Source organism: Podarcis erhardii (genome assembly GCF_964252035.2).
Source record: "Podarcis erhardii genome assembly, chromosome: Z".
NCBI lineage: Eukaryota > Metazoa > Chordata > Lepidosauria > Squamata > Lacertidae > Podarcis > Podarcis erhardii.
The window spans coordinates 49,219,975-49,245,910 of record NC_138504.1 but is presented as its reverse complement, the minus strand read 5'-3'; the positions used below and the strand labels follow the sequence as shown (position 1 = coordinate 49,245,910).

At 45.0% G+C, this 25,936-nt stretch overlaps 1 protein-coding gene across 8 annotated transcripts in view; it reads right to left on the bottom strand.

Annotated features, from left to right (window-relative positions):
* The window catches only part of DAB2IP (DAB2 interacting protein), a 309,499-nt gene that overhangs the window by 30,127 nt on the left and 253,436 nt on the right, over positions 1-25,936 (bottom strand). For all 8 annotated transcript variants that reach the window (XM_081847484.1, XM_081847482.1, XM_081847485.1 and 5 more), the window contains 3 exons: positions 23,617-24,171; positions 9,101-9,245; positions 251-395 (listed from right to left, as the gene is read on the bottom strand). In XM_081847484.1, coding sequence (XP_081703610.1) covers positions 251-395; positions 9,101-9,245; positions 23,617-24,171 — 845 coding nt within the window. The remainder of the gene's footprint in view (positions 1-250; positions 396-9,100; positions 9,246-23,616; positions 24,172-25,936) is intronic.

Genomic DNA, 25,936 nt, shown 5'->3' with positions numbered 1-25,936 from the left:
GGTCCGTAACCCGAAAAAACGCAACCTGAAGCGTCTGTAACCCAAGGTATGACTGTACAAGGACAGAGTTAGTTCACAACGAAAATTAACTTGCTGATTTACCTATCTTTTGCCAGAGGGAAGGTGTGTTTTTTGTTTTTGTTTGGTCACAAAGCAGGGGCAAAGGGGATGTATTCCCCCCCCCCCCGCACCAGGGCTCTCACTTCTAGCACCCCAAAGCACCCCGCTCCATCAGTCCCCGTCCACTGACCAGTACGAGTTGATAATCTTGCAGAAGGCCAGCTCACAGCACATCTTCAGGTTGCTCTGATGCTCTGGGAGGTCTGAGGAGGAGCATTTGCTGGGATCCACCTCACAGTTTTCATCCGATTCGTACAGTGCCTTGATGAACTCGCCTGAAAGCACCAGGAGGGCAAGAAATAAACAGATAGATCATAAGGAGAGCCACAAGAAAACTGAGCTTTGCAAACTTGGAATGCAGTGACCTGATCGGTGCCCTTCAAGTCAGCAGGCAGACGGGGACTTTGCTCTGCTTTGCTACTCTCAATATAACCTTAACAGGATGGATCGAGTTCAGGGTCAAAACCAACAAAACCAATCTCCGTAGCAACAAAGGTTAAGGTTCTGCACTTAGGCAGGAATAGCCAGGTGGACAAATATAGGATGGGGGATACCTTCCCCCTGTTTCTATTTTATTTTTATTAGGTATTGTAATTAGGTGGTATGGAAATACTTCCAAGAAACAAACAGAAATTCACCAGGAAAAACCAAAGCAATGTACAAAAACATATACACAGCCATTCCATGGGAGAGCACAGAAAGCCTAAACTTCAGCAACAAAGCACAGAATTTGGCTTCCTCAAGAATCGCAGTTCAGCTTACTGGTTCTTGTGGCTGGAAAGCTGTACTTGAAAGGCTGTGGGCATCAGGACTCTTGAGATGCTGCAGCCAAACAAAGGTAAAGGAGCAGCAGTTTGTTTTTCAGATTCCCCGTTTCTTTTGTCGCTCATGCCCTTTCTTGATAAAAACGCAACCTGCTTACGAAAAAGCTCACCCCAACTTCTAAGGTCCTCGGTGCAGAGATAGTTGTTTAATAAAATGCAGTGGTGCCCCGCAAGACGAACGCCTCGCAAGACGGAAAGCCCGCTAGACGAAAGGGTTTTCCGTTTTGGAGGCGCTTCGCAAAACGAATTTCCCTATGGGCTTGCTTTGCAAGACGAAAATGTCTTGCGAGTTCCTGCGGGGGGTTTTCCCTCCCCCCCCTTTTCCTAAGCCCTAAGCCGCTTATCAGCTGATCCGCTAAAAGCCGCTAAACCGCTAATAGCGCTAATCCGCTAAGCTGTCAATGGGCTTGCTTCGCAAGACGAAAAAACCGCTAGACGAAGAGCCTCACGGAACGGATTAATTTCGTCTTGCGAGGCACCACTGTGTATACATGGCTTGATTGTTAAGGGATGGGGAAACCCTCATAGAAGTTAATAATAATAATAATAATAATAATAATAATAATAATAAAGCAATGCAATTATCAATAAAAACAATTGTGCTGCAGCATTTGGAGCAAGCGCAAGGAAAACGCCACAAAGAGCACATTGCCTCCCTTACCCACCATTTTGCATCTGCTGAGTCTGTGAAGCACACCTTTCATCAGTGATGGGATGATTGTAAACACTGCCTTGCACAGGTGTGCTCAGGCCAAGAGGTGTGGATATAACCTGGACAGGTGTGTGTGTGTGTGTGTGTGTGTGTGTGTGTGTGTGTGTGTGTGGAATCAGGTAGGAGATTCAACTGCAGCAAACCTCTGCAGAAAGGGTTATTTGCAGTTTTAGGCTCCTAATGACTTTTGGCTGTAGGCAAGTAAGGAGATTATCTTTATAACAAAAGGCTAAAAGACCAGGAGATTACTGGGGGGTGGGGGTGGGCAGAGGAGCAGAGCTTGACAACTCCTGCCCCAAACCCACCCTGTTGCCAGTCTGCAGGTCTCCTGTCTGTGGTAAAGCACACTGGTGGGTCACAAGGGCCGTGTATGGGTCTGCCTTTAAAACCTTACAAGTTAACAATGCAACCCCAGCGGTCTCTCCTTGACATGCTCCTGGGCTGCATGCAGGAGCTGCCCCCCCCCAATAAAATACAAAAGCAGTTAACCCTGCCATCACCCATACGGAGTCAGAAGTAGAGTGATCTAACTACTAAAGTGCATGTGCTGGCAGTCTTAAGGCTGGACTACTGCAGTGAGTTCTTTGTGGGGCTGCCCTAGGGCCTGGTTTGGAAGCTCCAGCTGGTGAAGAAGGTGGAGACTAGACTGCTGATGTGGGCATCTGGTTCACAACTCGTCACACCCTTGTTAAAGCATCTGCATTCGTTTCCCACCTACTACCGAGCCAGGCTCACTGATTTGCAAGACCCTGAACAACTAAGGTCCAAGGTACCTGAGGGATGGCCTGAGCCCTTATATCCCAGCTTGATCACCAAGATTACCTGCAGGGGGTGTTTGCCATTTCCTGTGTTGATGAGGCTCATTTGACAAGAAGAAACTGAGCCTTTAGTGCCATCAGTGCAGTCCTGCAGAACTCTCTGTCACTAGACATTCAGCAGGCACCTTCTGCTTCAATCTTTTAAACACCTGCTTATGCCCCCCCCCCCCAATTCTGTCAGGCTTGTGCAGGCAACCAAGAACACATGTTTCCACAATAGTTAGCTGATATCTGATTTCTGAAGGAGCGTCTCCACCCCCATTATTCTGCCCGGACGCTGAGGTCCAGTGCCGAGGGCCTTCTGGCAGTTCCCTCACTGCGAGAGGGCCTTCTTGGTGGTGGCACCCGCCCTGTGGAACGCCCTTCCATCAGATGTCAAAGAGATAAACAACTACCTGACATTTAGAAGACATCTGAAGGCAGCCCTGTTTAGGGAAGTTTGTAATGTGTGACATTTTAATGTATTTTTAATCTTTGTTGGAAGCCGCCCAGAGTGGCTGGGGACACCCAGCCAGATGGGCAGGGTACAATTATTATTATTATTATTATTATTATTATTATTATTATTATTATTATTACAACTTGTTCTCATGATTTTCATTAAACCGTTTGATATCTTTTATGAGTAAAGGTAAAGTGACCCCTGACCGTTAGGTCCAGTTGCAGACAACTCTGGGGTTGCGCTCTCATCTCACTTTCAGGCCAAGGGAGCCGGTGTTTGTCCGCAGACATGTGGCCAGCATGACTAAGCCGCTTCTGGAGAAGCAGCACAGCGCACGGAAACGCCATTTAGCTAGGCTCTGTGGTTTAGACCACAGTGCCACCCGCACCCCCTTTTATGAGTAGTGGTATATTAGTATTTTAAGAAACAAAATAAATAGTCGACATGCGTTAATGTTAGGCTTTCCTCCAGCATGAACGCTCTTCTGACCGTGTCTGTTGAAAGAGGAATGTAGGATGGCAACGCAGAACACCTGGGAGTGGCTAGATAGAGCCTCCTGGCTAAGAAGAAGGCTGCCTCTTACTCTCTGGTACTGGGGCACAACAACAGCTTGCCTTTGCACCTGGTCTGGAGGTTTTCCTTTCGGGTGACTGGCTGGCTACGGCTGGATGCTGAACCTGGTTGCAGGTCGGATCCAATAGCCAGAGGTCTTCTCAGGTTCTTTAAGTACCACGTAAACAAAACCTCCATTTACAAGGGCAGTCTCCCTCTGGATATCAAATGTTAGGCAGCAGCAACAAGAGAGGGGGGTCTCTTGCCTCCATCCTCTCCATGAGAGATTCCCAGTCATCAAAGTAGCAGGACTCTGGGCCACAGAAACCTTTGGTCCAATCCCATGAAGCAAAGCGCCTCTTTCCCAGAGGAAGAAAAACTACAGAAACTGGAAGGCGGATTTTGGCACACACCAATGTAAGGAATCAAAGAATTGCAGAGTTGAGAGTGAGTCCCCAAGGGGCATCTAGCCCAACCCTCTGTGACTTCCGGGTGGCTGCACTACAGCGGGCGGGCGGGCAGGCGGGCGGCAAAGCTGACAGCTCTGTCAGATTCGATTTCACAGAGGGTCGGGGGAAGCGCTAAGGCGAAGCGCACCCCCCAAAAAACCTCAAAAGGGTCTTTGAGGTGTTGAGAAGTCCTGCAGTCCACAAACAGCATCTCTGAAGCCCCAGTCTCTGCCTCTGTGCCAAAAGGTATGGGGAGTCGGGGGGGGGGATGTCACGGTGAATGCCGGCGGGTTAAGCAACAGCACAACTCTGTGAAAGTGAAGTCTCCGAGTCAGCCTTACAGTGGTCCACTAAAAAAATAATCAAAAAAAAAAAAAAAATCCAAGCTGATTGCAAAGGTGAGGAAAATTAATTTCATTAATTCGGCAAGAGCGGTAGGATTAAAAGGAATTCCACTCCCGCCTATGGCTATTATATTATGCATGTGAAATCTTACAAGTAAAGAGTCTATGGACTTCCCGGCTGGAGTTAAAGCTAGCTAATTAAAAGACTATACATAACTTTCTTAATAACAATCTTTATATTTCTGAGATTTTTAAATACTGAACTTGAACTAAGCCTGACCTGAACTTGAGACAGTATTTAAACTTTGACTTGAACTTGAACTAAGACTGATTATAATTTTATAAAAATAGAAGATACGCTTTGAATCCATGATTATAAAGACATATTTGGTTGGATTTCTTTTGAAGAGGATCTTGAGACTTTAAAGATTGATAAGATACAGACATTGTGGACTAACTGTTCTAAAAGACTCTGGATGGTCAAGATTTAAGATTAAAAGAAGAGGACTATATTATTTACATACAATGACAAGACTGCCTTGGATTTAAAACTAAATTTATACCTTTAAAGACTTATCTCTGCTGGACATTGAAAACTACCATTGTAATTAAGTCCCTGGAATTTGGATCTTTACAGGCTGCTTGGAACTGCGACAAATTTGGTATTATTTTTATTTCAATCATACATACAGAAAATTAGTGTAAAAGACTTAAGTCCTTTCTTTCTTTCTTTCTTTCTTTCTTTCTTTCTTTCTTTCTTTCTTTCTTTCTTTCTTTCTTTCTCTCTCTCTCTCTCTCTCTCTTCTCTTCCTTAAAGTTATACTTTTATGATATTGTATACTCCCTGATTTAAATTAGGTTCACACTTACTTTACTGTTGTTAACATTTGTGTAAAAGCTGGGTGTTGGGAGGGGGTAAGAACAAAGGGAAAGTGTAACGAACTTTGTAACTTTCCAAGCTCAACGTAGTGACCTTGACAGGTGGTGATTAAGATTAAAATAGCCGTTTCTGCTGGGAAAATTCTTGTTTTGAAATTTGACTGCTAGAGAGAACAGACAAGTTGCGAGGAAGTTAAATCACAGCTAAGACCTTATAAATAAAAAGTTAAGTAAAGATATGGCAGCGAAGAGGCCTCTGACCCCAATACAAGGCAGAAAAGCCTCAATACAAGAGGGTAAATCTAAACTTGTGGAACTATTTGCAGAATTTAAAAAGGAAATGGGTAGTGAAATAAAGGAGGCATTTGGTGCATTAGCCACCCAGATTGAAAAGAATCCAAATAGGATGTTAGAAGCAATAGGCCAAATTAAAGATTTGAATGTGAGAACTACAAAGGTGCAAACGCTGGTAAAAGGTATGGAAGAGAAAACAAAACGAGTGAATGAAGAGGTGAAAGGCCTGAAAAAAGATCAGGAAAATTAAAGACAGATGTAGGTGGAGTATGTACAACCCAATAAATGGTTTGGGATGCTTTAGCTCAGGCACCCCTAACCTGTGGCCCTCCAGATTTTTTTTGGCCTACAACTCCCATGATCCCTAGCTAACAGGAACAGTGGTCAGGGATGATGGGAATTGTAGTCCAAAACATCTGGAGGGCTGAAGGTTGGAGATGTCTGCTTTAGCTGCTATGGAGATGAGACAGAGAGAAAATGTGGTATAGCTGAGGGGAGTCCCAGAAGAAGATGAGCAGGATCTAAGAGAATATCTAGATGAAGTGATGGCTGAGTGGTTGGGAATTGATAAAGGAGTTTTGGATAGCTCAGTGGATAAGATTTACAGAGTTAGATCCAAAATAGCAAATATTAGGAAGGTACCAGGGGATTGCCTGGTCTTTTTAAAATTCAGGATATTTAAGGGATAAAAATTTCCAAACCAACTACACTAATAAACTTCAAATTGATGGAACAAATATTCTTTAATATTAAAGAAATCCCGGCTGGTCTTCTTAAAAAACGCATTAGTTATAAATATATAACCGATGCTTTAAGAAGAAATGAGATACGATACAGATGGGAATTCCCAGAAGGACTATCCTTCACTTATAAGGATAAAAAATTCAGATCTAGGGATTTGGAAGATGCGGATAAGTTTTGGAGGAGATATAGCAAAGATCTTGGAGAAGTGGGATAATTACCTGAGGGAGCTGTAGGAGAACAAGAACCAGAAGTATCACAAGAAAGTGTAGATAGCCAAGAAGAAGAAGAGGAGAACAAAAACAAAAAAGAAAAATGGTAAAAAAGAAAAGAATGTAATAACAGAAATAAATATGGCTGATTTGAAGATATTAAGTTGGAATGTAAATGGATTAAATAATAAAATAATAAAACAAAAAGGAATAGAATTGAACGTGTAATATTAGGTAATTAGGTAATACAATATTAGGTAATATTAGGTAATATTAGGTAATTAATATTAGGTAATATTAGGTAATTAGGTAATACAAAATATAGTAATTTGCTTGCAGGAAACACACGTGGCTAAAAGACATAGGATAATTTTGATAAATAAGAGGATTGGAATTGAATTTGTAACTTCAGATAAAACTAAAAAACGAGGAGTGGTTTTATATATTAGACCAAAATTAAAACCAAAATTATTATTTAAAGATGAGCAAGGAATGGTAGTAGCCGTGCAAACCATAATGCATGGTGAAAAGATTGTAATAATTGGAATTTATGCCCCTAAAGGAAAAAATATGAGGAATGTTATTGATATTAATTGAATACTTGGAAGTCAGGAATGAAAAATAGGCAACCGTGATGTTTATTCACGCTGAAAAAGCATTTGATAATGTTTCATGGGCCTTTACGCAGAAAGTCCTGGAGGAAATGAATGTTGGAGAGCTATTTAAAAGAGGAATAGAAGCTATTTATTCTGAACAGCAAGCAAGATTAATAATTAACAGTACTCTTACAGAAGAATGCAAAACAATGAAAGGGATTAGACAGGGATGTCCCGTTACCATTATTGTTTATTCTAGCATTTGAAGTATTGGTGAGAAATATACGGACAGATGAGACCATGAGAGGAATAACAGTAGGTAAGAAGTCATATAAGTTGAAAGCATTTGCTGATGACTTGGTGATCACGGTGGAAGACCCTATAAATTCAATATTGAAAGTGTTAGAAGAAATACAGGAATTTGGACAAGTATCAGGTTTTAAACTGAATAAAAACCAAACCAAACTCTTAGTTAAAGATATCTCAGAGCAAGATAAAAAAGAGATACAACAGAGGACTGAAATAAATGTATATAAAAAATTGAAATATCTGGGGATATGGTTAACAGCAAAAAATATAAATTTATTTCAAGACAATTATGAAAAAAATATGGAAAGAAATTAAAAGGAATTTAGAGATTTGGGGAAGAATGAATGTGTCTTTATTCGGAAGGGTTTCAGTAATTAAGATGAACGTATTGCCAAAAATGATGTTTTTATTTCAATGTGTTGTTGGAAATGGAAACTAAGGATGAGGAGGTTAAATGTGTTATGATAAAATGGGCATGTGGGACTTAACATTCAAATGATTGATTGGGAAAGATTATGGAAGAATGACATGAAATTTACAGCCTGTATTTTACGTAAAGAAAATTATATGAAAATGTTATATAGATGGTACCTAACTCTGGTTAAACTGGCAAAAATGTATAAAACAAGAGATAATAAGTGTTGGAAATGTAAAGCAGTGGAGGGCACTTTTTACCATGTGGTGGCAATGTAAGGTTATAAAGAAATTTTGGGAAATGATATATAATGAATTGAAAAAAATGTTCAAAATAACCTTCGTTAAAAAACCAGAAGCCTTTTTATTAGGTATCATAGGACTGGACATACCGAAAAAATACAAGACTTTGTTTATGTATGCAACAACGGCCGCTCGGATATTATTAGCACAATGCTGGAAAGAAGAGGAAGTCCTCACTAAAGAAGACTAGCAAACTAAGTTGTTGTAAAATTAATAAAAAAATTATTAAAAAAATTAAAATAGCCCAACCCTTTGTAACACAGGAATCACCGCTAAAGAACCGGCAGCAGGTGGCCATCCGAACTCTGCTTAAAAACCTGCAGTGAAGGAGAGTACTCTACCTTCCAAGGGTGTCTGTTCTACCGCTGAAAAGCTCTTACTCTTTTCCCCAATGCTTAATCAGAATCTTCTTTCTTGTCTTGAATGCACTGGTCTGGGTCCTACCCTCTGGAGCAGCAAAAAACAAGCTTGCTTCAGCTGCCATCTGATAGCCCTTCAGGTATTTGAAGATGGCTATTGTCTCTCCTATCAGTCTTGTCTTCTCCAGGCTAAACATCCTCAACTCCCTCAACCTTTCCTCACAAGGCTTGGTTTCCAGACCCTTAATCACCCTGGCCGTCGTCCTCCACACAGCTTCCAGCCTGTGAACATCCTTCTTAAACTGTGGCGCCCAGAACTGGACACAGGACGCCAGGTGTGGTCTGACCATGGCAGAAGAGAGTGGCGCTATTACTTTCCATGATTTGGACCCTAGACTTCTGTTGATGCAGCCTAGAATAGCATTAGCATTTTTTTCTGCTGCATCACAGTCTGGACTCGTGTTAAGCTTGTGGTCCACCAAGACCCCTAGATGATTTCCACATGTACTGCTAGTAAGTCAGGTGTTGCCCATCCTATATTTGTGCATCTGGTTCTTCCTGCCCAAGTGCAGGACCTTACTTCTGTCCCTACTGAAACCCACCTCTTTGGTGTGGCTCCTTAAGACTATTCTTAATTATCTGTAAAGCATCGAGGCTCCCTGGTTCCTGGCCCCAACCCAGAAAGCTTCTGTTGATGAAACCCAGAGAGGTACTGACACTCCCCATACCTACCTAAGGCATCTTGCAAGTACTTCTGCCCCACCAGCTTCAGGTACTCTTCAATCGCTTTCGTGGCGAGGGTGTTCTCTCGGAAAATAAGGTGCTCATTTTCGCCACATCGGTCCACCTCGGACATCATGAGATCTGTCAAGAAATCCTGGAGGAGAGGGAAAGAAGGGTGGGTGGTAAGTTGGGTGAGCAGCATGTGCAGAGCAGGAGATCTAAGGATAATGTCCCCCCAAATTCACACCCTGCCCCACTCCCTGCCTGAATTAACAAGCTCTTTACACAGAAAACTTTCAGAAGCACGAAATATCCTCACATTTCTGACTGAGTTCTGCACAGGCTTCCTGCTGGGAGGGAAACCAGTTCTAGAGCAGTAACTCATTCTGACGCTCAACGGGCAGCTCTTCAACTCTTCAGGTGCTATTTGAACGATCCAACAACACAGAAACTCAGTAGAGTTACCCAGAAGGGTCAGGCTGGAAGACAGCAAGGCAAGTGCAGAAACTCATTCAGAGATGCAGCAGGCAGCCTCCCCATGTAGATATGTGCTTTGGGTTCACAGCTGAACACAAATCATTCACTTTGGGCATTTCTGCTCGGTGGCTTTGCTACTTGATGCAAGATCAGGCAGGAGAAAGACACTGAGAAACATGTCACAATAGCTGACACAGGTTCCCCTTTCCTGGTTTAAAAGACAGTCTGGCAGCAGGATTTAAGGGGTTCTCAGACGACAACAACAACAACAACACAGTGGTACATCTGGTTGCGAACAGAATCTGTTCTGGAGCCCCGTTCGCAACAACCCGTGTCTGCGCATGAGCGGGTCACAATTCACAACTTCTGCGCATGACGTCATTTTGCACGTCTGCGCATGCGTGAGTGGCAAAACCCGGATGTAACCCTTTCCAGTACTTCCGGGTCGCCGCGGGATGCAACCTGAAAAAAAGTATCATGAAGCAAATGTAACAAGCGCCACTGCCTCCCTGTGCTAGGAAGAGATGCATGCAATGCAATTTACAAACTAGCTTGCTTCTCATTTGGCTTCCTTGTTTCCAGGGTGTCTTTCCAACTTGCTTAGCAGAACTAACCCTGTCTCCAAAGTTTGCATTAAGGTTTCAAATCCAGCCAAACTGAAAGCTTTTCCTTCCCTCACAGAAGCCAAATGGGAAACATTCTGATGGTTTTGTTCCCTGAGCACCTAGGAAAGTTTGAGGAATATTCTGCTCCATTTTGGGCCAGCGTCCATGGTGTTGCCCACCCCTTGTGCAATGCAGCTTATCGATTTAAGAAGTGAGGGGCTTGTTAAACCTTTGAGCATTTCTCAAAGGACAATATGGGAAATTAATACCCAAATACTAGTACTAAGAGCCAATTTGCAAGGAAGAGACAGATGTAAAAATCCTTTGGAGGGATCCCCACTGCATTCCATTTGAAGTGTACCTCTAGCCCCCCCCCCCCAAGTTTATTTCATTTTACTATCCTGCAATTTATTGGCAGCCCATTCGCTGACATTTTCTGGTCGATTTGCAGGGATGATAAACAAATACAACTGCAATAAAACCATAACAATTGGGGCGGTGGAACCAAACCAGCACACTAGGTCTGCAAGACCAAAGATGGAATTGGCTATCCACAGTGCTGACTGGCTCCCTCTTTCTATGCTGTCACAGAGAAATCTACCCTGCCCCCCCCCCACAAAGAAGATAGTCATCGACTATTGCAGCTGGAGAACCCCTGACAGAAGACCACTCAACAACCTCTGTTTAAGAAAATCCAAGGAAATAATAATAATAATAATAATAATAATAATAATAATAATAATAATAATAGGGGAGGGAAGAGAAGGGAAGGGAAGGGAAATAAAAGATCAGGCTGAATTCAAATTAAAGGCCAGGAGGAATAGCTCTGTCTTACAGGCCCGACGGAAGGAGGTTAAATCCTGAAGGGCCCTGGTCTCATGGGACAGAGCATCCCACCAGGTTGGAGCCATCACTGAGAAGGCCCTGGCCCTGGTGGAGGATAGTCTGACTTCCTTAGAGCCTGGGACCTCTAAACTATGGTTATCCATGGACCTTAAGGTCCTCTGCGGGGCAGAGCAGGAGAGGCGGTCCCGTAAATACGAGGGCCTTAAGAAAGGAGAGCCCACTACCTTGTGATGGAGTCCATTCCACTGTCCAACAAGAATTCCCTTTAGGAGTGATACGGGTGGAGAGGGAGAGAGCCCCAGCCTTACAGAGGCAATTTAAGCAGAGGCTCGACAACCATATGTCAGGAGTGCTCTGATGGTGTTTCCTGCTTGGCAGGGGGTTGGACTCGATGGCCCTTGTGGTCTCTTCCAACTCTATGATTCTATGATTCTAATTTGATGACTATAAGCTGTTGCCTTCTATGATTGAATTCAGAGAAGGTCAGATTTTGAGGATTGGAGCCCTGCTTGGACTGGAGAAGGAAAGTTGGATAGATCACCTCATGCAGGGATTTACTGACCTTTGGGACCTGGACCTGGGTCAGGAGGAGATTGGAGTTGTGGGGACTTTCAGATTTGGAGGGATTTTGAAACACGTCCTGAAATATCTTTTGGATTTTAGTTTTAATTACGGAGATTTGGCTGACCTGTCGAGAAGGAATAAAAACATTGCTAGGTCGGAGCTTCCCCAAGATCTACTCTTCAGCATCAAAGGAAGGAAATTAAGAACAAGATCAGCAGAAGACAAAGTAAAGTGCATGTATAAATATGAAGAAAACCTGCAGAAGGGACTTGGAAAAGAGTTAAGAGCCTCGGACAGAAGATCACCAGGTTGATGAACTATATGGAATTGACGGAAATGACTGGCAGAATCCGAGATCAGGGAGAAGAGACGGTGGAAGAAGATTGGAAAAAGTTTAAAGTTTATTTATAGAAATACTGTAAAATTAATGAGTGTCAGAAAAATGTTGGAATGAAATTATACGGCTTTAGTAGAAATGTTATAAGGAGTTAAGCATAAATAAGTATTATAGTATTAATGGAAAATAAGGTTAAAATAAGTTAAGATAATTATATGACAGAAAATATAGAAAGAAGGAAATGAATTGCTGAAACAATTAATAGAAGTGGAATACAAAAAGGGAGGTGAGAGGAGGTTGATGAAACAAGGGAATGGAAGATAAGGCATTGAAATGGTATGATGTATGTTTTTAAATTGTTTTTGCTTTGTTTTGTTTAGTCTAATGTGTTAATGTTGCATTGTGTACTGTTTATATATTGTAAAGTATTGTTTTTTTCTCTTTTTCTTCTTTATTGTAAGGTTTAAAAGTAATAAATATTATTTTTTTATATAAAAAGAATTCCCTTTAGGGAAGAAGTCTGTGGGAGGGGGCAGACTGTGCATTGCACAGAGTGCTGGGCTGGATGAGACTTTGCTAGCCTACCCCCTCCAGATGTTGTTGTGACGGCAACTCCCATCATCCCTAGCCAGCACAAAGGCAGAGGCTGGACTAGACTATTTGTGGGGTCCCTGCCAACTCAACACATGATTATTTAGTGGCTGAGACAGTGCTTGAATGCCTGCCTACCACTTTAGCTACCCTTCTCCAACCTGGTGTCGTCCTGATGTTTTGGACTGTAACTCTCACTAGCTCCAGCCAGGATGGGCAAACAAGGAAGGGCAAACATCTGAACCTGAACTCCCATCATCAGCAACTCTTGGGCCATGCTGGCTGGGACTGATGGAAGGCCAGCAATATCTGAAAGTTCCCCATTCCTGCCCATGAAGATAGTATCTTAAATACTGTTCCATGCCACTCCAGTCTCAGAGCAGTGAGAGAATCCAGGGGTTGCCTTTGTTGCAGCTCTTGCAATGCAGCCCATCCTTTTGGGATGTGGATGAGGACACTGCAGTGGCCAGCCAAGGCCATCGTCTTACATAGAAACTTCTCTGGCTAGTTCAGCAGTAGGATCCTCTCTTTGATTCTAACCCTCCCTGGGTATGGGACCCCAAGAATTGGAAGGGACTCGTGGCATTATCCAGAGTGACTTCATAAGCCGAACAACAATAATGAAGGTAAATATAATAAGCTGTTTCACGCCTAAGAGGCGAGAGAGCGATGTCAGAGAGTAACGTTGCAGCAAAATTATATTCCAAAGCAAAGAACTGATCTGCCTCTGTGCATCCTCCCCCTACATAAAGCAGTTTCTGGGCCACACATGGATCGTGCCCATAGGCCTGGTGTCCTGCCTGCCTTCCTTCCCTTCCCTTCACCCCACACCCCACCATGAATAGCAATGCAGGCGTAAGTAAGAGGAGAAGAGTGACTAGAGCATTCCTAAACTCAACTGCAATCCTCAGAGGCTTGGGAAGATTTGCAAAGTTAGCAGATTTTATTAGTAGCTCGGCTATTAGTGACAGAATGGGTTATTAGCACTTAAAGCGGTGGAACGTTCTTGCCTGCCTTGGCTGTGGCAGCTGCAAGGCTCTGTCTCTCAGCTCAGAAAAGATTAGCAGATTCCTGGTGGTGGCAGGAAAGGTGACCTCGCTCCGCCCCCCCCCCCCCGCCGCCACTCCCCATCTTCCCAGTCCTTTATTAACCCCAGTTCAGCAAAGCTCAGCAACACAGAAATGGTTTGTTTACAACAATCCTGGAAGTGTGGGCTGGCGCACACCAGCAGCCTGCAAAACGAGCCCTCCTATGCGCACAGAGGAGACAATGACCTTAATGGATTAGAGAATTGGGCCAAAACTAACAAAATGAATTTCAGCAGGGAGAAATAGGAAGATGGAAGGTTCTGCACTTAGGGAGGGGTAGCCAGATGCATGATGAATACAGGGTTTGGGGCACCTTGCTTGACAGCAGTATGTGTGAAAAGGACCTAGGAGGCTTTGTAGACCACAGGCTTAATATGAGTCAGCAGTGTGATGCAGCAGCAAAAAGAAGCTAATGCTATTCTAGGCAGCATCAACAGAAGTGTCCTGATCAAGGGGAGTAATAGTCCTGCTCTATTTTGCCTTGGTCAGATCACACCTGGAGTCCCGTGTCCAGTTCTGGGTGCCACAGTTTAAGAAGGGTATTGACAAGCTGGAAGGTGGGCAGAGGAGGGAGGCCAGGATGACCCAGCGTCTGGAAACCAAGCCTGATGAATTGGGTATGTCTAGCCTGGAGAAGGGGACACGGGTGGCGCTGTAGGTTAAACCACAGAGCCTAGGACCTGCCGATCAGAAGATCAGCGGTTCGAATCCCCACGACGGGGTGAGCTCCTGTTGCTCGGTCCCTGCTCCTGCTATCCTAGCAGTTTGAAAGCACGTCAAAGTGCAAGTAGATCAATAGGTACTGCTCCGGTGGGAAGGTAAATAGCATTTCTGTGCATTCCTCTGGTTCGCCAGAAGCGGCTTAGTTCTGCTAGCCACATGACCAGAAGCTGTACGCCGGCTCCCTCAGCCAATAAATCGAGATGAGCGCTGCAACCCCACAGTCGGCCACAACTGGACCTAATGATCAGGGGGTCCCTTTAGCTTTAGCTTGGAGAAGAGAAGACTGAGAGGGGATATGGTAGCTTTCTAAGGGCAGGAGCTGTTCGACAGAGGAACAGACTCTCCTTCATGGGTAGTTTTAAGCAGATATAATAATATAATAATAATTTATTATTTATACCCCACCCATCCGGCTGGGTTTCCCCAGCCACTCTTGGCAGCTCCCAACAGAATATGAAAAACCCAACAAAACACCAAACATTAAAAACTTCCCTAAATAGGGCTGCCTTCAGAAAAGTCAGATAGTTGTTTATGTCCTTGGCATCTGATGGGAGGGCGTTCCACAGGGAGGGAGCCACCACCAAGAAGGCCCTCTGCCTGGTTCCCTGTAACCTCACTTCTTGCAGTGAGGGAACCGCCAGAAGGCCCCCAGAGCTGGACCCCAGTGTCCAGGCAGAACGATGGGGGTGGAGACGCTCTTTCATGGCCCTTGGGGTATCTTTCAACTCTACAATTCTATTATTAAAAGGCAACATGAGAGTCATATTCAAATACCTGAAGGCCTGTCACACAGAGGATAGAGTAGATTTGCTTTCTGTTACTTGAATCGCAAGAATGGGCCTTTTCAGTCGTGGCTCCCTGACTTATGGAATACTCTCCCCAGAAAGGCACACCCGGCTCCATCACTAGCCACTCTTATGCACCACAAAAACACACATTTTTTCCAGGCAGGCTTTAAATATTGTGACCTTCTTTAGTGGGCAAGGTGCATTATGACAGCTTTTTATTTATAGCGGACGTTCGGGTTGCAAACGTGATCCGTGTGGGATGCACGTTCGCAACCCGCAGCGGCGCATCTGTGCATGCACGGGTTGCGATTCGGCGCTTCTGCGCAAATTTAAATTTAGCACTTGTGCGCATGCGCGACCGCCAAAACCCGGAAGTAACCCATCCCGGTACTTCTGCGTTTCGGCGGTCCGTAACCCAAAAACAACAACCTGAAGTGTCTGGAACCCGAGGTAGGACTGTATGTGGATGTTTATAGCTTTTGTTCTGCTTTAGTTTTAATTTCTGTATTATACTGTAAGTCACTTTGTGTCTCCTTTTTCTTTTTCTTTTAAAAAAGCAACTAGTAAGAGGAAGAAATAATAAAATAGCATCACAAAAGGATTTTGATGAAACCTTAGGAACAACTTAGCAATGATTTGACACTGGAAGAGAATGCCAGAGATGGTGATGGAGTTTTTAAGCACAAGTGGGATTGAATCATGGAATCGTAGAACTGTAGAGCTGGAAGGGAACCTGAGGGTCATCTAGTCCAACCACCTACAATGCAGGAATCTCAACATGTGATCCCTTACCCAATTCGAAAGCAGACTGGAGTAAATATACGAAATTATTTGAAAAGTAATAGTAATGAACAGATTACGCTAGTAGGACTGCAAGAAGTCTTGTAAGGAGGACTATATGAAATATTTCAAGAAAGACTATGAGGAGAATTATTAGTTGATGATAATTAAGAGCAGAAAATCATCAGAGGTGAAGTCTAAGACAATGTATAAGCTAAGAAGTTATGTTATGTGACTGTTGGAAATGATATGTTAAAAAAACTAACTACAGTATACATACATTATATATATATATATATATATATATATATATATATATATAATCAGTTAAGATGTGCAGCAGTTATCACATGTAAGACTATTACCAGGGAGAGACCAGGGTTTAAATCCCCACTCAGACACGTGAAGTTCAGTGGGTGGTGAGCTTGGGTGCCTCTCAGCCTAACCTACCTCACAGGGTCGTTGAGGGGATTTAAATGAGGAGAACCATGTTTGCCACCTTGACCTCCTTGGTGAAAAAAGGTGGGCAATAAATGCAATAAATTTATGAAGGTGGGATATAAATGCAGTGAAAATGAGAAGCAGACGACACAGGCCCTTCTGCCCCAGTAACAAGTGACCAGCCAGCAGATTGACTGTGAAGTAATAAGGTCTCTTCTCATAAGCAATCCTGATTAATGAGATTGACCTATCCTTAAGAGGCTTTCACTGATAAAGGTAATATGATTAATGTGTAATTCAAAGATCGTTCTAAAGCCCTGTGGGAGAGGAGGAGCACACTGTCTCTGCGGGCATGGGTGGGGGGTCATTACTGGCTGAAATTGGTTGCAAGCTAATCTGCAAATATGCCCCAATCGCTCCCCCCCCCCCCCGGGATTGATGTAAATAAAATACTTAGTGTAACTCCTTGCAGACAGAACCACTTGGAGACTGAGACAGAACATTTAACGCACTATGGTACCATTTCAAATGGCAGGGGGAAGCAATGGCCTTTGAGCCCTGCCTGCAGGTTTTTATACAGGCACCTATCCTGCTATAGGAGTTGCCCACGGGACCTTGTTCTGATCCAGTACAACAATCCTTTTAGCCTTACGCCTTAAGCAGGTGTTGTGGCAAATGGGAGAAGGGGAAGCGAAGATGCACATCGGCCTGTGAAGAGTCCGTCAGAGCAAACAACATGTTTGCTCCAAGATGCTCAACTAAGGAAGTCAGACTATCCTCCACCAGGGCCAGGGCCTTCTCAGTGATGGCTCCGTCCTGGTGGAATGCTCCTTGAGACTAGGGTCCTTCACGATTTAACCTCCTTATGTCGGGCCTGTAAGACAGAGCTATTCCACCCGACCTTTAATTTGAATTCAGCCTGATCTTTTATTTCCCTTCTCTTCCCTCCCCCTCCCCTTTTATGAAGCTCACCCGCTCTGAGACCCCACGGCTAATTCTCCCCTGGCCTCCTCGCTGGCCCAAGTATTCAGCCAGCTAGCTCTGGGGATTATCTAATTGATCTTTGATTTTTGAATTTTATTGTTATTCATGTTTTTTATACTGTATTTTATGCTGCTTTTATAATTAAGCATTTTAAAGTGTTTTAAGTTTGTTAAAACAAAACAAATTCCTTCCAGTAGCACCTTAAAGACCAACTAAGTCAGTTCTTGGTATGAGCTTTCGTGTGCATGCACACTTCTTCAGATACACAAGTTTTAAGTTTGTTAAAACACAACAAATTCCTTCCAGTAGCACCTTAAAGTTTGTTAAAACAAAACAAATTCCTTCCAGTAGCACCTTAAAGACCAACTAAGTCAGTTCTTGGTATGAGCTTTCGTGTGCATGCACACTTCTTCAGATACATGCACACGAAAGCTCATACCAAGAACTGACTTAGTTGGTCTTTAAGGTGCTACTGGAAGGAATTTGTTTTGTTTTAACTATGGCAGACCAACACGGCTACCTATCTGTTTTAAGTTTGTTGTTAGCCGCTCTGAGCCCGGTTTTTGAGCCGGGAAGGGTGGGGTATAAATAAAAATTTATTATTATTTTAATATTACTCCAATTAAGAGTTGAAACTGCTCTGCAAGGGATGCTCAGATGTTCTTCCTCGTGTGCAACACAGCATGGATCAGGGTGGGTAGAGGAGGAGAGGCACTCAAGTATCTCTGGAGCGGCCACTTACCAGCCTGCACCCTTTTCAAACAACCTAATTATTGCCTGGAGGAGGGCAATGCTCATTTGTGTGTGCAAACTCACAAAATTGATTAAAGTCATAACTAGCTGGACTAACGACTGTTGTAAAAACAAAAAACAAAAAAAAAGCAGATTTGTCTCTTTGGGTGGATAGGGAAGGAAGTGGCAGCAGCGACGGTGGTGGTTGTTTAGTCATTTAGTTGTGTCCGACTCTTCGTGACCCCCTGGACCAGAGCACGCCGGGCACTCCTGTCTTCCACTGTAAAACCACGTGGCAGCAGCCATGGGCATGTGGCTCAGCAAATCCGTGGACAGGCTGCTACGTGGTCAACACTCTGGGGGGGGGGGAAGGTTGTTGGGCTTCCTTGCGATGTAGAGCCTGTGTGAGAGAGCCGCTGTGGTGTAGCATTTAGCATCAAACAAGGACCTCAGTGAGATCTAAGTCATGAACGAAGATCACTGGGTGACCTTGGGACAGTTGTGCCTTTCAGCTTAACCAACCCCATAGGGTTGCAGTGGGGATTAAATGGGGAGAACTATTTAAGCCACCTTGAGCTCCTTGGAGGAAAGGCGGCATTTTTTCATCTCCACCGTATTAAGCAGTTGGTCCCTTACCTTTCTCACCCCGATCTGGCCACAGTGATCCACGTGATGGTCACCCCCAGGCTTGATTACTGTAATTCGCTCTACGCGGGGCTGCCCTTGAAGGTGACCCAGAAACTCCTATGGGACCGCCTCTCCTGGTATGCCCCGCGGAGGACCTTAAGGTCCATAAACAACAACACTTTGGAGTCCCGAGTCCCAAGAAGGTCAGATTGGCCTCACACAGGGCCAGGGCCTTTTCAGCTCTGGCCCCGGCCTGGTGGAACACCCTACCGAAGGAGAACAGGGCTCTGCGGGATTTGACATCTTTCCGCAGGGCCTGAAAGACGGAGCTGTTCTGCCTGGGCTGGACTCAGTCTAACCCCCCCTCTCATTATTTTTTTTTTTTTAATGGAACCCCTCATATGGGATTTTGTATGTAAATTTTCCCTCAGCTCCTTTTGCTGGCCCATATAGGACCAGCATGGATAGTTGGCCCTGGTGAATATTTGATATTTTCTCCCCTTATGGCTTTGATCTATAGGCTACCACTAAAACAAGGCTGCATTTTAAGCTGTATTCTAACTTATATTTTAATCAACTCTTTTTTGGGGTGTTTTTTTAAAAAAATGTTTTTACTGTACAGTGGTACCTCGGGTTACAGACGCTTCAGGTTACAGACTCCGCTAACCAAGAAATAGTACCTCGGGTTAAGAACTTTACCTCAGGATGAGGTGGCGCAGCAGCAGCGGGAGGCCCCATTAGCTAAAGTGGTACCTCAGGTTAAGAACGGTTTCAGGTTAAGAACGGACCTCCAGAACAAATCAAGTTCTTAAACCAAGGTACCACTGTATTTATATACAGTGTTAGCCGTCCTGAGCCCAGTCTTGGATGGGGAGGGAGGGAAATAAATAAATAAATAAATAAATAAATAAATAAATAAATAAATAAATATTAAATGTAAATAACAGCAACAACAACATGGTTCTCCGGAAGTTGCTGATTCCTCACGCTACTGGTACTTGTTTTTAGGGGCTCATGGGGGAGCCTCAATGTGATTTCCATGCGGCCAGGGAAGCTGGGTAATAAGGAAGGTGCCAAAGCCAGGCCCTCTCCCCCCGGCTGCTTTTCATGGTGACCTTTTAGAAAACCCACAAAAATTGGATCTTTTTTATTTTAAAAAAAGAAAAGAAAACCCACAAGAGCCCATCTCACGGTGGTTAGCGAGGTGCCCCAACGGGAAGCAGAGATATAGCAGCTAGTAGGAAACGGACCCACATCCCAGCCAATGAACTACAATTTAGGACAAAATACGTGCATTCCTAAAAGGGCACTTTGAGAGAAAGCATGCAAAAAAGATAGGTGCATTTCAAAAGATACCAGCATATGGGCAGGAGAGATACCCTTAGTGCAACACCCACCCTCAAAAGCACTAAGCGGAAAGGTTAGTGCCCCAGAAGAAATGGGGCAAGAGAACCCAAAGGACATTAATAATAATAATAATAATAATAATAATAATAATAATAATAATTTTTATTTATACCCTGCCCTCCCCAGCCAAGGCTGGGCTCAGGGCGGCTAACAAGCAATAATAAAAACAAGTTGAAATAATACAACTTAAAAACAAAATTAAAATACAACATTAAAATATTGAAACATTAAAATATTAAAATGCAGCCTCATCGCAGGAGGAGAAACGAAAAGAAAAAAGAAAGAGCGGGAGGGAATCAAATTGGCTCCAAGCCAAAGGCCAGGCGGAACAACTCTGTCTTACAGGCCCTGTGGAAAGAAATCAGATCCTGCAGGGCCCTGGTCTCATGAAGCAGAGCGTTCCACCAGGCTGGAGCCAGAGTTGAAAAGGCCCTGACTCTGGTTGAGGCTAATCTGACTTCCTCAGGGGCCGGGACCACTAGGGTGTTGCTATTTATGGACCTTGAGGATACATAGATACATACATTCCTAAAAGGGCACTTTGAGAGAAAGCATGCAAAAAAGATAGGCACATTTTAAAAGATACTTCATCACCAGGAATAAAGGCGGGAGAGATACCCTTAGTGCAAGGGAGCCCAAAGGACATTGAAGAACAACAGTCCTTGCCTGCGGGCTCACAAAGTGAGAAGACACAAGTGGAAAGGGAGGGGAGGGGAAATGGTTTGTAAGCAGCTTCTTGTGTGGTGGCCTGGGGTGAGCAAATTTTGCAAACAAGCGACCAGAAGGGAGCGTTCTTAAAACCTGGATCTCTTAAAACCTGGGTAGAAAACAGATAGTCCTGTGGTCCCTGGTGTGTGCCTTATTTTAGTGGATGTATTTGCAAGGAAGGCTGAAGTAACCAGTTGTGAGGTTAACGTATATACAGGCAAACGTATATACAGGCAAAGGAAGGTGCCTTTTACTGAGGCTATTTATGCCTAGATCATCATTGCTGTGGAATCATAGAATTGTAGAGCTGGAAGGGACAACGAGGGTCATCTAGTCCAACCCTCTGCAATGCAGGAATCTTCTGCCCAATGTGGGGTTTGACAGCACATCCCTGAGACTCATGTTCTACCAGCTGAACAATGCTGGGCTATGTATCATCTTTGACCAGCAGGTGTTCTTCCTTTATCTCAGGGGTGGAGAGCCTGTGACCTTCCAGACGTGGCTGGAACCCAACTCTCCATCATCCACAGCCAGCAAGTATGATGGGAGTCACAGGCCAACCACATCTGGAAGGTCACTGGTTCCCCATCCCTACAGTCACTGCAGATGGACCCTGGGGACCTTCACTGCATGCAAAGGGTGTGCACTCTGCACGTGACCCACCAGCCCAGCTCCACCCTCAGAGGTGCCTTACAGAGAACCACACCTGTCAGCCAACATGCTCAGTCAGTGCTGCCTTGTCTTGACTAGCAGAAGTTCCCCAGGGTCTCAAGCAGGCGGGTGGTTTTTAGCCCCCCTGGCCTGCTCATATCCCCAAAGTCGCCATACCTTGGACCCATGGCTTCCTGCATGCCAAAGGACCTTGCACTCTTCTACTGAATTATGGGTCCTCTCTCTGACACAGCAGAGTCTGTCCAGGGTCTTGGGCAGAGAAATAAATCATCCCCATCCATGGAGAAGATCTGTACTGGAGGTTTCAAATCTGGAGGTTTCAAAATTTGAACCCGGGGCCTTCTGCATGCCACAGCAGGTGCTCTGCCACTGAACTCCAAGTGGAAACGGATTTGTCTGAAGGAGAAGGGAGGCTTGGTGGAAGTCCACCCAAACCCATCCCAAATGCATTTAAAAATGTACAGTGGACGCTCGGGTTGCGAACATGATCCATGTGGGATGCACATTTGCAAACCGCAGCACCCGCAACCAGCAGCGGCGCATCTGCGCACGCGTGGGTTGCGATTCAGTGCATCTGCACACGCGCAAAGCTCAATTTAGCGCTTCTGCGCATGAGCGACCGCCAAAACTCAGACGTAACCCGTTCCAGTACTTCCGGATTTCGGCGGTACGCAACCCGAAGCGTCTGTAACCCGAGGTATGATTGTACATGATACCTCGCAAATGGGAGTTTTCCCAAGACAGTTTACAACCAAATCTCCTTTTAAAGCCAATGTCTAAAAGAAAGAAGCTTAGACTAAAAACAGCAGCATAAAACAATTCCTAATCCAGTACTGCAATTTAAAATGGGTAGCAGTTACAACCACCTCTGCAATGCACCGCGTAACCCAGAATGATGCTTTTTTGTACCACTCTGCCATTGTGGAAACATACAGTTCCCATAAGCATGGCTTTCTGGAGGTACGTCCAGAATTGCTTCAGGAATAACTCCTCAGCAACTCCTTCTGACCACTGGCCATGCTGGCTGGGCTGATGGGAGTTGGAGTCCAAGAACATCTCAGGGGCTGCAGATGATCTAAACCAGTGTTCCCCAACCTTGGGCCTCCAGCTGTTTTTGGACTACAATTCCCATCATCCTTGACCACTGGTCTTGCTAGCGAGGGATGATGGGAGTTGTAGTCCAAAAACAGCTGGAGGCCCAAGGTTGGGGAACACTGGTCTAAACCACCCATGATCTAATTAGTACCCACTGAAAGGAGGGTTCACAAGGCACCACACCACAGAATAGTGAGAGCTGGTGGTTCCCAAACTTTTTCAGTCCCCGCCCCCTTGGTTCCATAAACTCACCCTAGTACCCCCCACCCTACAAAAAGCATAATTCAGAATAGCGATTTGTGCAACCCACTAACGAAAACAGTAACACAACAAAATTCAAAACAGTAAACAGTTAATTGCACATTTATTCAAAATCCAATTCAAACTATGTAGTTTAACTAATTCCACAAAAACTGATGAATCTGGTCCAGTAATACAGTGGTGCCCCGCAAGACGAATACCTCGCAAGACGGAAAACTCGCTAGACGAAAGAGTTTTCCGTTTTGGAGGTGCTTCGCAAAACGAATTTCCTATGGGCTTGCTTCGCAAGACGAAAATGTCTTGCGAGTTCCTGTGGTTTTCCCCCCCTCCCCCCCTTTTCTAAGCCGCTAAGCCACTAAGCCGCTTATCCGCTTATCCGCTAAGCCGCTAAAAGCCGCTAAAAGCCACTAAACCGCTAATAGCGCTAATCCGCTAATCCGACAATGGGCTTGCTTCACAAGACAAAAAAACCGCTAGACGAAGAGACTCGCGGAACGGATTCTTTTCGTCTTGCGAGGCACCACTGTACCAGTTTTCAAAGTGTGATAGTTGTTTATACCTCTGCCCCTCCCCCCAACTGCTGTCCCCTTGCCTCTCAGCACGCCCCCTAGGTAATCCCACAGCCCACTTTGGGAACCACTGGTGTAAGTGGAAGACGGGGGCTAAACAACTGTTGGCAAGACCCCCAAACTCAAGGTGGATCACAGCCTCAGGCGTCCAGCTGCAGCACATGTGGGGTTGATGAATGCGCGCGAGAACCTCAAGCCCGTCTCCGAGCATAAGCGCATGAGAGCCTTACCTTGGCCTTCCCTGTGCTCTGCAGGATGTGGACGAGGGCTGAGGCCATCTCCTCCTTGTTCTTCACACTCAGAACTGGCTCCAGAACTGAGCAGAGGACCATGTAGTTGTTGGTGATGTACTCAGCAAACTCCTTGTACATTTCCATGGGGAGGATGCTCATGCTTTGGTAGCGCGACTTGATGCGGATCATGGGGCCCCCAGACTTGCCCTTGCTGGGGTTGGGTGTCACCACCGGGTACCACTTCTCCACAAACTGCCGGCCCGTGACAGAGCCCGCTGGGATGCTGACCAGCCCAATGAAGTTGGTCTTGTCCTTCTTCTTCTTCTTGTCGGTCTCCTTGTACAGGTGGACCGTGATGGCCCTCAGGGATGGAAGGTTGTTGAACTCAAAGTGCTCCCCCCAGAAGACATTGTCCGTTTTCAACTTGCATGTGGTCCGTGCATAGAGGACCTCGTCCAGGCAGAGTTCGCACAGGTACTTCTTCTTGGCCGGCAAGTCTTTGGCTTCGATAATCCACACCTTGAGCATATTCTCCACCCGCCGGCTGTTGTCCTAGAGAAGAGATGCAATGGGGGGGGGGGAACACAGTCAAGAAGAGAGCAAGGATGTGCGGTAAGAGCATAAGGCTCCCAGGATGTTTCTGAGCACAATTCAAAGTGTTGGTGCTGACCTTTAAAGCCCTAAACGGCCTCGGTCCTGTATACCTGAAGGAGTGTCTCCACCCCCATCGTTCTGCTCGGACACTGAGGTCCAGCTCCGAGGGCCTTCTGGTGGTTCCCTCCCTGCGAGAAGCAAAGTTACAGGGAACCAGGCAGAGGGCCTTCTCGGTGGTGGCACCCGCCCTGTGGAACGCCCTCCCACCAGATGTCAAAGAGAACAACAACTACCAGATATCTGAAAGCAGCCCTGTTTAGGGAAGCTTTTAATGTTTGATGCATTACTGTTTTTTAATATTTTGTTGGAAGCCGCCCAGAGTGGCAGGGGAAGCCCAGCCTGATGGGTGGGGTATAAATAATAAATTATGATTATGATTATGATTATGATTATGATTATGATTATGATTATGATTATGATTATGAGAGCCTGATGGATCAGGCCAAAGGGGCCCCATCTAGTCCAGCACCCTGTTCTCACAGTGGCCTCCAGTGCAAAACCAGGACCTGAGCACAAGAGCCACACTTTTCCCCTCCTGTGATTTCTAGCATCTGGTATTCAGAAGCAGTGCTGCCTCCCTCTGTAGAGGCAGAGCCAAGCTGTGGTGACTGCCAGCCATCAATAGCCCTCTCCTCATCCATTAACCTGTCCAATTCTTTTTTAAAGCCATCCAGGTTGGTGGCCATCACTGCAACTGTGGGTTCCATAGTTTAACTACGTGCTGTATGGAGAAGGACTTTCAGCGTGTGGAGGGTGTGTTGGGGTGGGGGAAGCAATTACCCGCTGTGAGAATTGGAAGAACGAACGGCTTCATTATTTGCAACGTGCTAGAACAGAAAACCAATCCTTAATTACATTTTTAACTTTTAAGGAAATTACTGGCTCTTGGGAATTTGCATAATAACCCCCGCTTATGCTCGTTTCCCAAATATCACTATGATTTCTTCTCTCGCTGGCACCAATTTGCAAGAAGAAAGGAGGGCTGAGAACCTGTCTCTCTCTCTGTCCTCCCCCCCCAAAAAAACTACACATGCTTCACTTTCTAAAAAACCTATTTCACCGCTTCCAATTTGGCAGCCAGGAGAGCCTCAAAATTAAAGGGAAAGGTGTGGGGAGGGGAGCGCCCTAAGAGAAAAGAGAACAAATTGTAGACTAAAGAAAACTGTTCTGCAGGTGTTCCCTCCACTGCGCCACAATTTCTCCACTGGGCTTGAGCAATGGGATAGTACTGCTGGCTTTTCACATCAGGTACAAGGGACCGCAAATGTATAAACACAGACCCAGCGCCCCAGCCAGCAAGCAAAAACTCACCCTGTTTAAAAGGGGCAGAGTTTTGAAAGAAAAGGCAATGCCTATAAATGCGTAGGAGGTCATACTTAAGGATTTGCATGAGCAAAAATGGTGGGCAGGTGAGAGGGAGGGAACTTCTTGTGGGGCAGAAAGTTGCCCAAGCCTTGGTGCCTTTGACAGCAATAATTATCTCAGCCTATGGCCAAGCTGGTTGGGTCTGGTGGGAGTTGGAGCACAGAACATTCAGGGACAAGGGGATGGTAAAGGCTGGCTCATTGCATATTGAATCCCACAACTCTCCCCCAGGGGAAACTTTATGAAAGTTAAATTTATGCATGATCCACGAACGACACAATTGCCAAAACTCACCTTT